A 15,746-nucleotide genomic window follows, 5' to 3' on the forward strand; every position below is an offset into this window, starting at 1 on the left:
CACTTCCTCATTTCTTCTTCTAGGACTGTATTTAACTAATCTCTGTGACTAATGCCAGACCGTGCTCAGTAGTCAACTTTCAGATACTGAATCTTCATTGTCTTTGCGTGTTGTCCTGATGGAGAAGCTTTGGAAGGGGAAGGATGTTTGCTTTTTTTCCCTTTCGCATATCACTGGAGACTTTGAGGTAGACATCAAAGCTAAGCTGGTTTCTGACCAAACTTTATAATGATCAAGTTATGCTCAAAAGGTGTGAGAGGGTCTTAATTAAGACCTCGGTTTCTAGGTGATGAATGGTCTGCAGTGCTGCTTTTAGCTGTGTTGCCAGGGAAGAGACTGAAATTTGGTAGTGTCAGTTGACTGAAGTAGATTGAACTGGAAGGTCAGAAGAAAATGGTGCCATGAATCTGTATTGACACCTGAAGGCTATTCTCATTCTAGAATCAATTATTTTTTCCCAATAGATCGAAATAATTTCACCTGCCATCACTTCCAAGTTGTTTCCAATTAGGAACAATAGTGAAGTCTTACCATAGAAAAGAAATCGTCCATCACTCAAGTATTTTGGGGGATGGAGGAGTGCGCCTGATTGCTTATCTAAGTCTTGGAAGGCCTTTGGTATTTTCCATTGTTACAGGTTTTTTTTCCCTGACTTCGTTTTCTCCAAATGAATTGTTCCTATAAAGGAATTTAAACTCTGGATAATTATTGTTCTCTGTTCCAAAAGCTAATAAAAACAAAGCTCAACAGTATGCAGTTGGAGGCCTGTGGAAAAACTTGGGTGTAACACACAAAGTAGAAAAACAAACTTTGCTGATGAGGCCAGGAAGCTACGATCACATTTTCCAGTTTTAACTGTATGTGTTGGTCCTAACTGGGAATATTTCCTGCTAAACTGAATTTTTCCTCTCTATTTGATTTTTGTAGTTGTTTTTTATCCATAAACTGTGGACACGAGGGGATAATAAATGTCAAAGATATTTGCGTGTGATCTTAAACACAGGGAAAGGTTATATTTTTGTAATATTTTATAGTGGCGCGTGTTGCTTTGTGCTCTGTAAGATGGGTAGGATTTGTTTGCTTATTCCAGCAGTTGGCCGAAAGACTCTCTGGCATTGCTGTTAGTAAATAACCACATACCCTATGACTGTATATTTCAAACAGACCTGTTTCTTTGAATTATGAAGCTTTTCTTTCAGTCATCTCTTCTTAAAAGTGTACCCCCTTCCCTTTCCAACCTGTACCTCTTCCTGGGTTCTCGGGATGTGCTTTCTGATGAGCCTGTTGCCTGTAAACATTTTTCTGCAAAAAATTTTCATCATGATTGTTTTCAGATTTTTTTGAGAAACTGAAAAACATTTTTATTGCTGACTGGTAATGATTGGAGGTTAGATCTAGATGTGGCTGCTTATGGTTATTCAGATTTATGTGTTACTGATACCGATGCTTTAACTTACTATGAAAGTGTTCACGGGACTTGGGATGGGTTTGTGTCAGTCAGTTCACCAGATGAAAATCAAGTAACCAAGGGAACCTCGTGTGCTTATCCAGGCCTTTGTGAGTTTTACTACTTTTCATTTGAGCCCAAAGTAAGAATAGTGTGTCGCCGCTCTAACCCTTTTGAAGAATTGCGTTATGTGAATTCTTCTTTAGGGTTATTAAGGTTTCCTGTGGTGAATGTAAAGAACATCAAATGCTATATTGGTGGGTGTTGTTTTTTGGGTTTTGTTTTGCCTTTTTTTTTTCTTTTTTTTTTAAATGGATTTTTCTTTTTTGTGTGGTGACTTAAGGTGGCATAGTTACGTAGGGTTGTTTTTCTCAAGTATAGTTTAACCTGAATTTATGAGGAGATTGATTACGTTCTTTTAAAGAGTTGAAGAAAAGTGTTGCCTTATACTTTTCTTTTTGTTAGGTATTGTATATTCTGGAGAAGGTCAGTAATGTAAAGAAAAGACCATACCAATTCCTGAAGTGGTGGGAAGGGGCAGCACTGTGACTTTTAGTCCTCTTTGCCTGATATCTCTGAGAATGGGTAACTTCGGTGGAAAGACGCTGTTAGGAATTTAGATTTGAGGACACTGAAGATACTTTCTTACCTCAGCTGGGTAAACCAACAAGAAATGTCAGAATTTCAGCCCAGTTCTGTGGTTCCAAGTTAATGGTGACTTTTGGTGCCCTTCCTCCCTGCTGTGCCACTCATCTGTCTGCAAAAAGGTCCCTGTGTGCTCATTGAAGTGACGGAAGTAGCCGAGACAAGATTACCCTGTCAAAAACATATCCATGTCATTGAGAGGTAAGGAAGTAGCTCCTGGCACAACGTGCAGTCCCTGCTTCCCAGCTGGTCAACTGCATCCTCCCGTGTGTAGAGCAGCAGGGTGCTACAGGGGGGTGAGACCTAAACCTTCCCTTTGAAAGTTTGAGGCTCAAATCCTGCAAAAGCGTTTTGCGTGAAGAATTTGCTTCCCGTAGGAATCACGGAGTAGTGCTACCCGAGGGCTGCTTGCGATGTGCTTGAATGGGTTGGCTTAGGTGGGGAGTTTCACCTGAGGAGTGAAAGGGGTGAAGCGTACTGATGCGGAGGCCACATCAAGTGCCTTAGCCTCTGGAAACAACTTGGGCATTTGTTGGGGACGCTACATAATTGACATAGCCCTCCCTTTTTGCAAAAAAAGACCTCCAAGCATAGCCTCTATCCAAAGTTAGGCGAGCTTCTCTGAGGCAGTTCTGTTGTGTTCTCTGGTTATGATTGAAATGTCAGAAGATATTAAAAACAGTCATCAGGGCTGGGATATTTGATGAAGAGTGTTTGTTGTTTTCTTTTTTTTTTTTTTTTTTTTTTTTCATTTTTATTTTGAGCCTTCATACATCAGAAATGATGCTAGCGAGGCTTATCTCAGTCTTCGGTGAAGCAGTTTCCTTGCCAACCTGTAGTACCTTCTGGTGATGACCAGAACTGGATAACCAAGGACTAGAACTGGTTAACGACTAGAACAGCAATTAAGCAGCTCTGTTGTGGTGGGTTTGTTGCCTTCAGCTGTTCTTTGAGAAGGATGCTCTCCCCCTACATGATGCATGAAGAGGATCTTGGGGTAAATACTGATCATTTTTACCCCATCTGACTTCTAAGTCTATCGATAATGGTAATTTCTGGGTCACAGGTGTTATTGCCTCTTCTTAAATGGCTTGTTTTCCATGCTGCCAGCTGAGACATCTGTCAAAGGAACTGGTTTCTTTCTGTTTTCTCTCTAAATTTGGTATATGTAGTCTTTGTTGAGTAAAGACCCTCTTGTCTGTTCCAGAATTGGTTTACAGTTGCTGTTACTCTAAGGTGATTTAATGCAACAGCACCTTCTTTTTGATGGGCTGTTTCTTCATGCAGTATTGAGTAGCTCACCCAGTGTAACCCTCAGCTTTCCGTGAAGCAACGTACCTTGTTCTTGAGTGACGTTAATTTAATTACATCTTTAAACAAATACAGCTGAATTGAGCATTAATGATTACACTGCAAGAACTTCTTGGCCGTGGGGAAAAAATAATGATAAATTTCTGTAGGAATCCTCATAGGTTTGTATTATTTTGTTTTGTAGATTTTATTTCCGATACTTTCACCATATTGGCAATTATTAAGTTTTGTCAAATTGTTTAGTGAAAATCCGGTGAGCAGATTTAATAAAAAAAAAGTAGTTCTCAAATAAATTTGTCTTAAAATGGCACATGGAAATTTGATCTTTTAGAAAGGGGTTGCCAATTCCAGTGATGTTTCTGAATTAGGAATAGCTACCAGGCAGGCTTTATTGCCTGTGTTTACCCTTAATGAAAGGAGCTATTGCAAAATGAAACCTGATATTTTTTGTTAGGAAATAAAAGAATATGAGTTGCGCTGAGAAAAATTTGGTTTGAGTCTTACACTGTCATATAAATGGATTTTTTTTTTTTCCAGGAAGAGACATAATTTCCTGTCTAAAATTCAAGTGGACAAAAAAGTAGTTAGGAATTGCACACCTTCTGAATGCTATAGTACAATTTTGTAATACCAGAAAGAAATTTTGTCTTCTGGCACCTTCTGTATACTACTCCTAAAAAATATCTGCAAAGAAAACAAGGTGTAGGTTTAAAAAAAAGTCCTGGTAATCCAACATGTTTGAATAGTGAATCTGTTGCCAGATAACTTGTGCAGGGAGATGAAAGCATCGTCCACGCGCCTCTGGAGGAAGACTCTTGGAGGGGGGATGGATGTCCTGCGTGGCTGAGCAGTTTTGGCAGTGCCCCTTTCCCTTTCCTACCGCTTTGGTGAGCCCGGCGCTGCCTGGGAGGTTCCGCTCCCTTCCCTTTAGCAGCTGGGGGTGGTGGTGACTCATCCTCTTGTTCCTGTCTTGTCACCTGAAGAAAGTCATGTTCTTGGAAAAAAAATTTAGTCGTTCCATCCCTTTGGTTTCAGAGTAAGCCTGTGAGCCCGAAATTTGTAGGCAACTGGGCAGGAACGTGCTCAGAATTATGTAGTGTTAAACTATTACTGTTAGGTCAAAAAGTTGATATTTGGCTGCTTCTTTATATACTGGACCGTACATTTGGTCAGACACGGCATGGTACAGAAATGCAGAACTCTGATTACAAATAGTAAATACTCCGGTATGGACATTGTTACTGTTCAGCAGGAGTGCCCAAGAATATGCCATGTGTTGAATCACATGGTAAAATGTGGGTAGATTTTCAAAGTGGGTAGATTTTCAAAATCAGCCTGCAATAAAGCGTTAGTTTGGGTATTTAAAATGTTCCTGGCTTTCAGAAATACACTTTTATTGTCGTTTCTGAGATCGGAAAAATATTATGTATCCTCAGTCTGAAAATTATGAATTAACAGACGTAAAAAATCAAGTTGCAGAGTGACTTTTTTTTTTTTGCATGTGTAGACTTAAGTGTTGACCTGTTTAATACCTTGTGCTGTAGCCACTGTTGTAGTGCAGATGTTTCTCAAAATGCAGAATTGCAAATTGCCATCAGACAAATGCAGTGCATTGGGTTGTTGAGATGATGATAGCTATTGGTGTGTTTTCCCTACAAATGGAGAGGAAAGCATTTATTTTTCATGAAAGTACAGTGTGCTATAAACATAGTTACATATAGACATACAGCATAAGTTATATGAAATTACAGGATGACCATTACAGAGGGAAATAATTTGCAGAAAACTTGAATATTGATGAAAGATAGTTTTTCTTATGGGCAGCCTCCTCTGAGAGTATTAATTTAGTGTACAACTTCATTTTTAAATGAATAATATATAAACAAAATAATGCTTGCTTTGTGGCATGCTTGTATTTTATTTATGTGTGCACACATGGTCCACTCTAATTAAGCACAGCTCTTTATGGTTTATTTACTTGTTCTAGAGAGACTGCTTAATATTCGAGAGAAACAGTAACGATGTGTCTGACCTTTGCAGGGGCTGTGTTATTGGCAAGATGGGTTTTGCAGGAGCCTGCAAGAATAGTGAAATCGCAGGTTGGTCTTTTTCTCCATTTGCTGGAACATGCTCAAGAGACCTGATAGCACAAGAAAAAAAAAACGCAACAGTAAGTGGTTAAAGAGTATTTTCTTGTGTTTTCAGATCTCAGGAGGATGCTTCTGACAGGCTGAGGTAGAGGGTTAAAAACTTTGTTTTTTGCTTTTTTTTTTGTGGTCCATGTTTTATTACCAAACCACCAGGGTGGTATTTCACGTGGTGAATAGCTAGGTTCTGGTTGTGTTTTTTTGTTTGTTTGATTGGAATGTTTTTTGGTTTGTTTGGTTGGTTTTGGGGGTTTTCTTTTGTTTGTGTTTGTTTTAATGCCAGTACAAAGCAATAAGTGCAAACAGAGGTGGAGACCAGTCCAGGTTTTAAGTTCTACAGAGTATGGATAAACATGCATGACTTTCTTGTGTGGTGGTCTTGTATCACGGAATCATGGAATTGTCAGAGTTGGAAGGGACCTCTAGAGATCATCTAGTCCAACTCCCCTGCTGAAGCAGGGTTGCCCAGAGCACATCACTCAGGACTGCATCCAGGTGGGTCTTGAAAATCTCCAAAGAAGGGGACTCCACGACCTCCCTGGGCAGCCTGTTCCAGGGCTCTGGCGCCCTCACCGGAAAGAAGTTTCTCCTCATATTTGAATGGAACTTCCTATGTTCCAGCTTGTGCCCGTTGCCCCTCGTCCTGTCACTGGCAACCACTGAAAAGAGTCTGGCTCCATCCTCCCTCAGACCACCCTTTAGGTACTTGTAAACACAGATAAGGTCTCCCCTCAGCCTTCTCTTCTCCAGGCTAAAGAGCCCCAGCTCTTTGAGCCTTTCCTCATAAGGGAGATGTTCCAATCCTTTAATCATCTTAGTTGCCCGACGCTGGACTCTCTCCTGTAGTTCCGTCTCTCTTGAACTGGGGAGCCCAGAACTGGACACAGTATTCCAGTTGTGGCCTCACCAGTGCAGAGTAGAGGGGGATTTGTCACTAAACTCCCTGAAAACACACGTGCTAGGTATATGCAAGTTTTATTGCCGGTCCCTTTTTTTTATGGCCTTTGCTTAATACAGGTTCCCAGCTCTTTTTACGGAAGTGTTCCCTGAGCCTGTGCCGTGGCGAGGAGGTGGGTGCTGGCCATTCAACCCAATGCTCCTGCCTCCTCCTGCCTCTCCCTGGTGGGCTCATCTCCTGGCCCCGTGCTCTTCCACCTTGTGTGTGCTGTGTGCATGGTTGCTCCCTGATGAGGCTCTTGGCTTAATTTCTGATAGAAGCCAAACCACTGGGAGAAACAGAGTTATTTGTTGCAAGTGCTAATAGCATAGGTTTAAAGTGGAAAAAGAAAGCAAGTACGGAGAACCTGATGGATACCTGTGTATGCAGATGGTAACGGTGTTATTTATATAAAGCAATAGAAATTAGATGTTTGCTATATTTATAAAAGGATTTAGGTTGATCGGATTTAGGTTGATCCAGGTATTTGTGGGTGATGCCAGTAAAGGACGGTGTTTGACTTCCACGTGAACATGACCATTTCTTACATTGTTCTTCTGTGGAAGCTCTGTGTATGTGTACACACAAAATTAATATTCTCATAATGGAAGATGTAATTTGTGTTCTATTCAGTCGCTCATGTTTTTGCTAATTAATCATTAATCATCTGCTATTGGAACAGTATCATTTTTTCTTTAATTAGCCACTGGTACATGTTAGTTAGAAATTTGCCTGCAGAGATTTTGCAGTGCTGCAGTGTACGCTGTATTTTTCTCTTAATCAGTAGGTAACATTTCATAGCTTTTGTTTGCTTGCTTCCTTGTCTGTTTTGTTCTATCTTTATAAATGTAGAAATCTCCTTTCAGCGTACATGCACATATGCTAGTTACCTCAAAGTAATAGTTTGCTGCGTAGGGTTTTGCACCATGATACCTTTGGGGAAGAACAGAGGTGGTTGTCTTGCAAAGGAATGCAAGCTAATGATACGTGCTTCTTCCAGCCAAACTGATCGTAGATAATTAACTACTTTTCCCTCTCCTCTTTCCTCCATGCAGGAAACGCAGGATTGTTAGGACTAGCCAGCCTTCTGGGGTTTTGGGTTTGGTGGTTTTTTTGCAGGAGGAGGATGGAAGCTTGTAGAACTGCTGAGTTCTCATTCCCCTTCCTTTTTCTTGCAATGATTATTCTTTTTCTGTGTTGCATAATGAATTCTTTATAGCTCATGTGTATAGCTGTCTTGCTTCTGAGGGTCTGCTGCAGATATATGTGAAAGACTGGCAAAGCATATAACCTCATTTTTGTGAGTGTCATGGGACAAGCTTAACTGCAGTAGCTGTGAAAAGCGGGGCGAGGTTGGGTTTTGGTCTTTAACAGCCTATCATAGAAGTACCATTCAAAACAAACTAATTTAAAGCAGTCCAGGAGTTCTTGTTCATTGAGTGAGAAGGTCATCGTGGGTCTGTGGCAGGGCTTGCCAGAGCCGAGAGCTGTGTTTTAACTTCGTTGTTGGCTGTAGGTGTCATTGCTTCAGGAGAATCCCAGTGGTGTCAAGGATGTCATAAACTTTCAAGTTTATGGTTTTAAATCATCCTTTGTCAAGGATGATTCAAGGATTGGAGCATCTCCCTTATGAAGAAAGGCTGAGAGAGCTGGGACTCTTTAGCCTGGAGAAGAGAAGGCTGAGGGGAGACCTTATCAATGCTTATAAGTATCTGAAGGGTGGGTTGAAGGAGGAGGGAGCCAGACTCTTTTCAGTGGTTGCCAGCGAGAGGACGAGGGGCAACGGGCACAAGCTGGAACATAGGAGGTTCCACTCAAATATGAGAAGAAACTTCTTTCCGGTGAGGGTGACAGAGCCCTGGAACAGGCTGCCCAGGGAGGTTGTGGAGTCTGGAGATTTTCAGGACCCACCTGGATGCAGTCCTGAGTAACATGCTCTGACATGCTCTGGGCAATCCTGCTTCGGCAGGGGAGTTGGACCAGATGATCTTTATGGTCCCTTCTAACTCTAAAAAATTCAGTGAAAATTCAGTGAAATTTGGTGAAACTTTCACCTTCTCCCCCTTTTGTCCGAGAGCACTCGGGCTGCAGTACATTGCGAAGATGCACATTCATTAGTCCACACTGGGGTATTTCAGTGAATGGACTACTGGAGCTAGGGTAGCAAAGAGGAAAAAAAAAAACTGAGGAAAAAAAAAAAAAAAGAGAGCATTTTCTGAAGATGTTTGCAGTTAAAATATCTGTGGAAAATAACGGCACAAAGTGAAATTGTTTATTATCTGCTCTGGTGCTTCTGGTAGTGCAAGTGAAGAGTTCTTGGCTTGGGCTTAAAATGGTGTGTGTGATTTGTGGGCTGTTTCTGAAGTACACTGATGGTGAAATGAGAAGAAGGTTGAAGCTAGCGGGTCCCGCTGATCCACCTCGTTAGGGTTTCGCATCTCCTGGTGTAGCAGAGCTGCCAGTAAGATGCTCTGTGGGAGACGGGGCCCTTTGGCAGGGACGGGGTCGCACTGTGGATGCAGCCAGCCGAGACCAGCCCTGCGGCCACCTCCTCTCCCCGCTCGGAGCTCCCCAATAACCCGACCCTCCCGCAGCCGTGGCAGGGATCGGTATCGTTAATTACCCCTGGGGCTGACGAGGCAGGGCGGTGCCTTATGCCGCTCCGATTGAACCGCGAGGGAAAAGGGGGTTAAGCTGGGATAATGCTCCAGCCTCATGCTGGCAGCTGACAGCGTCACCTCCGAGCCTTCTCGCTCCAGCTGGCTCCAGGAGAGCAGGAGCGGGAGCGTCTGAAGGTTTGCCTCAGACCTTACGTGAGGGCAGGACGCGGCTCGCTAGTCGCCGCCACGTTGCTAGGGCAACCCGCCTATTTATTAATTTATTTCCAACGGCAGTCTGGTACATCCTCTGCCCTGCCTTGGCTGTAGTGGTCTGTTTTGGCACTCAGGCACGCTCTGATGGGCTTCGAATGTATCTTGTGTAGCTAACTATCACTTATGCGGGGAAGACATCTTCCATCCCCCTAATCCGAGTCGTTAGAGCGAGGTCTGTCTTGGATTTTACCATTTTAATTGGAGCGTATGTATGCTTGTCCATGCACAGAAATTAAATATTGCACTTGTTTGTGCATTTTACGCTCTTAATGGAGGAGAGCATTATATCAATGTTTTCTAGTGCTACCAAAGCAGTTTAAGCTCCATTCCCTTCTTTCCTTGATATTCCCATGCCTTTGGGGGGGCTTGTTTGAATGTATCTACCTGTAAATATGGCCTAAATCTTCCTCTCATTTTTCATAAGCATGAATTAGTTGTTCTTCCATGCCTGAATAGCGTTGCCTGCAGAATACACGCGCTTTAATGGTATCTTTGATAATCTATGTACATTTTCAACCACAAATAATAAGGAGCAGTAGAAAACTCATGATAACACTGTTTTGCAGCAGAGATGTCTTTTGAAATGTGTCATCATCAGCAAGAGAAGCTTTACTGTAAAAAATGACCAGATATTTTTGGTTTTTTTCCACTCAGCTGTCCCATTTCCTCCAAGTCACCGTCTCACAGCGAAGGAAGTGTTTGATAATGATGGAAAACCCCGTGTGGATATCTTAAAGGCACACCTTATGAAAGAAGGGAGACTGGAAGAGAGCGTTGCTTTGAGAATAATAACAGAGGGAGCTTCAATTCTCCGCCAGGAAAAAAATTTGCTGGACATAGATGCCCCAGTCACAGGTTAGTATGGAGTTATGATGATGGAGAGGGTGGTTGCTGGTTTAGGACGTGTTAAGTAATGCATGTTTGTATGTGGCTTCCTGAGGAGCTGAAAGGCAGCTTGAAAACCATTTGTTCTTTCCAACACCCGATTCTCTCTTTATCTGCTACCACTAGGGTAATGGAGGCCATCAAGCAGCTTGTAAATTAGGGGAAAGTATCACATCTCTGAGCCCTTTCTGTTTCTAAGACAGAGGATGTTTTTAGTCTTCAGAAGATTATAGAATCATAGAATGGTTAGAGTTGGAAGGGACCTTAAAGATCATCCAGTTCCAACCCCCCTGCCATGGGCAGGGACACCTCCCACTAGAGCAGGTTGCTCAAAGTCCCCTCCAGCCTGGCCTTGATCACCTCCAGGGATGGGGCATCCACAGCTTCTCCAGGCAACCTATTCCAGTGTCTCACCACCCTCACAGTAAAGAATTTCTTTCTGGTATCTAATCTAAATCTCTCCTCTTCCAATTTAAAACCGTTACCCCTCGTCCTGTCACTACACTTCCTGACAAAGAGTCCCTCTCCGGCTCTCCTGTAGGCTCCCTTCAGATATTGGAAGGGTTAGGAGATTAGGAGAACTTTCTTAAACTTGAAAAGTTATCTGGCTTTTTGCAACAGGTATTAATTCCATAATTTTATAGGTGTCACTTACCATAGTAGCACTGTGCAGACATACAGACAGTGTTGGGCTCTGAAGGAACAATGGTGTCAGAGTAAATGGAAACTTTAATTAAATGTTAAAGAAAATAATGAGAGCAGCAAAAAGGGAAAAAAAAAAAAAAGGAGAATCCCAGTTTGTGTTGCCTGGGGGATTAATGAATTGTGCTGATTGCAGAACCCATCCTGCCCCTATCAAACACTACCAACCCGTTCATTAATACTCAGGAAATGCCTTATACTTTGAATTTCCTTCTTTAATTGTCTCCTGCCTCCAACTGCATTCTGAACTTATGAATGCATTTGCTTGCTCTCATGTGCCTCCTCCCCTGTTTTGTTGTTGTTATCAGATATGAATGCATTTTTTGGCAAGAAATTGATCTGTGGCATAGAAAGTTAGCTGTGGGGCAAAAGATAACTATTTCCATCCAGCTTAAACTGTGAAACAAAACTATAAAACTTGGTTTAAGAAGGCAGATCCTTTTGTCACTTTTGCTTTTGGAGAGCCTTGACAAAAGTAAAAGAAATAGGTTCATCTGCTGCAGAATAAGGGTTAGCAGTCTTTATTATCAGTAATGGTTGCATTCTCCAAAAACTACACACAGAAGCAGCAAAATCTTAATTTTCAGGAAACCTCTGAAACTGAAGAGCATAGTGTCTGGACTAGAATGATGCACAAATTATTAAAGCTTGTAGTTTTAAAAATGACATCCAAATAGGGGATTGTAGCTTGACCAGAAGAGGTATTGTGTATCATCTTTTATGTAATAATTAGCTTGTCATACTGCCGTACAATTCTGATGGAAAAGATGTCAATCATGTTGCAGCTCATGAATGAATGAAGGAAATCAGACAAATAAAAGGATCCCCCGAGTAGACTGAGAATAAAGTTCTACAGATACTTTCTTTGACACTTCAGGATAAATGGAAGACATTGCAGAGGTGCAGTACTGTTGTCCATAACTGAGTGGCAGGCATGCAGAAATACTGCCATTGAGAGATGTGGCCTTTAGGAGGACGGGTCTGCTGTGTTGTGTCCTGACTGATTTCCATAAGTCCATGTTTAATGTTCTCTCTCTCTTTTTAATTTTTTTCTTTAAAAATTATTTCTTAAATGCTTTTGAAGGTATCGGAATCATTCTGAATTATATTTTGGAGATTAATCTCCTGAAGATTACCTCATTCTATAACACTGGTATAACTTGAAGTCTTTGATTATTTTTTTTTGGTTGAACCTACATCTTGCTTTGTTCCTGCTTTTGAAATTATTCTCACGTAGTGATTGTGATACTGCAGCTTTCTTCAGGGTGGCTGGTAGCTACTCTCTTTTAAGCTAGCGTAGGAAAGCTGGGCTCTTAATGCTTGTTAGTGGGGTAGCTGAGAAGTGCTAATGTTCTGTATGAACTAACATGAAAGCTGGAGTTATGAAAGCGATCATCAAAAGAAGGAAAAAAATAAATTGTGAGGGGGAGGTTGGGAAAGCTTGTGAGGCATGTTGTTGTGGGGCCTGATAATTTTCTTTGGATGGGTGGTATGACAGCAGGTGACTGGATAAAGAGAGTATCAATTGACCGGTGATGTGGTAGAAGTGCAAGGTATACGAGCAATCAAGAAATAACTGTGGAGTGTAGGACAGCTTTTTTTCAAACATATGGAATAACAAATAGACCACTGATAGGGTGGAGAAGAAAATAAATTTTAAATTTTAGACATGGCAAGCAGGCTTGTTGAAGAGTGACAGTCATAAATCATTAATATGGGATGTTTGTGGGAGATGCATTCATCTTTTAGAAACATATCCCTGTAGCTGGTTAATGAGATGGTGATCATCAAAAAGAAGAGAGATAGAAGAGCGTAACTGTTGAAGTAGGAGCACTGTGGATTAGTACCGTCAAATACTTGATAAATGTTAACGAACATGAAAAGTTTTTCTTAAAGCCGTGTGCATCCATCCCTCAGTTTGAAATTTATCTTTTGTTTATTTTAAGGGGTGAAATAATTGTCCTCTGAAAAAAATATCAGTTCTGTTTATAAGCAAAGTCATGTGAAATAAAGTGGGTATGTAGAAGACCTGGATTTGAGGGAGAAGATGATTTGTATAATGGGGGGAGGCATTCAAAGAGGCTTAATGTGGCATGCACAATCTGTAATTTTACATTTGTATATAAAACTTACTCTGTGGTTAGCTGGAAGCACCGATGCGATTGTCATTTTGAGCGAATACATTTTGTTTTCAAATTTGGCAAGGTTATAAGCCTTTTGAAGCATTGCTGATGAATTCGTTGTGACCTTAGCTCAAATTCTCATAGTTTGCCACATACATACGTACGTGCATGCATAGTTCGCTACAGCTTTGGTTTACAACCAAGGCGAACCGTTCCTGCAGTTGTTACACGGGGCTGCTGTTCACTGGGTATAAATTTGAGCAGAGCCTGAACTAAGAGACTTCAAGTCCCCTGCCATCAGGACTCCTCTTGCATCTGGGAAGTGTTGAGGTAACTTTGTCTTGACTTGGGAAGGATGGAGAGAATTGGGTCCAAAAAAGTGAGTGTATTGAGGGGGGAGGCTGAAAGTAGGGGTGAAAAGTGGTGATAGGGGCTGCTCAACAGAAGACAAGGAGCTAGTTGAGACTGGCCACTTCAGTTGAAGACAAGAATATGAGATAGAGGTGAAAAGCTTGGGAGACAAGGAAATGGCCAAGAGGCTGAGTCAAGGAAGATGTAGGAAGTAGGAAGATGAACAAGAGGTTTTGGGGGCTAGCTGGGCATGGCACCCAGTCTGGGAGGTGAAGCGGCACATGGTGGAGTGGGCCTGGCTGCAGAGTGGCAGCTGTGATAGAAGAAGTTACCGTAGAATCATAGAATCATAGAATGGTTAGAGTTGGAAGGAACCTTAAAGATCACCTAGTTCCAACGCCCCTGCCATGGGCAGGGACACCTCCACTAGACCAGGTTGCTCAAAGCACCATTCCAGCCTGGCCTTGAGCACTTCCAGGGATGGGGCATCCACAACTTCCCTGGGCAACCTGTTCCAGTGCCTCACCACCCTCACAGAAAAGAATTTCCTCCTAATATCTAATCTAAATCTCCCCTCTTCCAATTTAAAACCATTACCCCTTGTCCTGTCACTACATCTCCTGACAAAGAGTCCCTCTCCAGCTCTCCTATAGGCTCCCTTCAGATATTGGAAGGCTGCTATGAGGTCTCCCCAGAGCCTTCTCTTCTCCAGGCTGACCAACCCCAGCTCTCTCAGCCTGTCTTCATAGGGGAGGTGCTCCAGCCCTCTGATCATCTTCGTAGCCCTCCGCTGGACCCGTTCTTGTCATTCAATCCAGTCCTCCATGGTCCTTCAGACCAGTACAGACCTGTCTCGTGACTGGTAGAAGTGAGGCACTGGCACAAGGGTTTTGGGGTCATCTGGGTTTCCTGTGTGGGGAAGAAGCAAGCCAGGCACCCTGGGCTACCAAGATGCTTTCCAGTTGCTTGCAGCACCATGGGGAATGTCCATGCCAGCCTTCACCCACCAGAGAATGGGCAAGGGTACAGGGAGCCACCTTCCACAGATGGATTGTTCCCAACTTCTTCATCTATACCTTCTTCTTTTGGAGGCATGTGGTCTTCATCTTAAGCTTGTGGGATTAATGAGACTGATCTACCACTAGACTACAGCTGTTCATTGTTCAGAGGAAAGATGTCTCTATGGCAGCCTTAGAATTTCCAGTTCTGTTTTATGTTCATAACAGTATAATGACACATGGATAAATTGGCTCATTTTAAATTGTTTTTTTCTAGAAGGCTAAGGAAGTGTATCTCTGAACCTCCCTGATGGCAATATTTACTGAAGTCACACTCCAAAGAACAGTTGGGAACGCCAGATTTCAAATTGCTTGAGTAGCTTTATGTGGCCTTATTATATAAGTTCATTACTATACAGAACAGTTCTGGACAAGTGATGTACGCTACCCTTTGCATGATGAATGACTAATTACCTGCTTGTTTTTATGGGCCCTCACTTCCAGATCTAAAATCTGCTATTCTTAAGTACTGAACACTCTTAACTGCATGTCATGTGTCCCTTTGACTTCAGTGCATGGGTAACTCTCTGTGTGTATATGTGTATACCTCTCTACTATAGAATTATCTATAAAATAGAATCATAGAGTGGTTAGGGTTGAAAGGGACCTTTTAAGATCATCAACAAGTTGTTTGAGTTTTTGAATGTGAAAAACAAATTTAGGTAAAGCCTTTGGTGGCAATGTTGCCTTGCTTGGCCGCAGGTCTGTAAAATGGACATTTTAGCTCACCTGTGTTTTGAAGACAGCAATTCACACATGTCTTTTGAAGTGATGAGATACTGCTGTACTGGGTGGCTTTAAAAGTATGTGAACATGCTGATCATGCTGCCTTCAGAGTAAGGTTCATAGAAGTTTTCTGCCTAAAGCATATTTCATACAAGTGAAGAGAACACAACTTCAAAGCTGCTCACTGCGTGAATATGGTTCATTCTGTCCACTGCATGGAAGAGAGCAGAAAATGACTATATAATTAAGGAATTTGTAGCATAATGCATATGCAAGAGAGGTTGTACTTGAAACCTTAATTCTGTCACATCCTAAATATGGAGTTCTTTTTTTCGTCAACATTTGTGGTGTGCACTTTAATTACTAGGTATATGATTTATTGACATTAATGGGCCTCAGTTCACTGGTCTTTTCAAAGCAACCAATCCTGCACTTTTGGAACATGATAAATTGTTGTTTTCTAACATTTGCAAAAATTGCCAGCTACAAGAGGTTAAATAGCATTATTAATCTGGAGGAGCTGGGATTAAAATCTAAGAAC

General features: G+C 41.9%; 1 protein-coding gene across 3 annotated transcripts in view; it reads left to right on the forward strand.

Moving 5' to 3' along the window:
• Positions 1-15,746, forward strand: part of PPP3CA (protein phosphatase 3 catalytic subunit alpha) — a 212,362-nt gene that overhangs the window by 77,301 nt on the left and 119,315 nt on the right. For all 3 annotated transcript variants that reach the window (XM_074148250.1, XM_074148248.1, XM_074148249.1), the window contains exon 2: positions 10,015-10,215. In XM_074148250.1, the coding sequence (XP_074004351.1) occupies positions 10,015-10,215 (201 nt within the window). The remainder of the gene's footprint in view (positions 1-10,014; positions 10,216-15,746) is intronic.

Source organism: Numenius arquata, chromosome 5 (assembly GCF_964106895.1).
Source record: "Numenius arquata chromosome 5, bNumArq3.hap1.1, whole genome shotgun sequence".
Taxonomy (NCBI): domain Eukaryota; kingdom Metazoa; phylum Chordata; class Aves; order Charadriiformes; family Scolopacidae; genus Numenius; species Numenius arquata.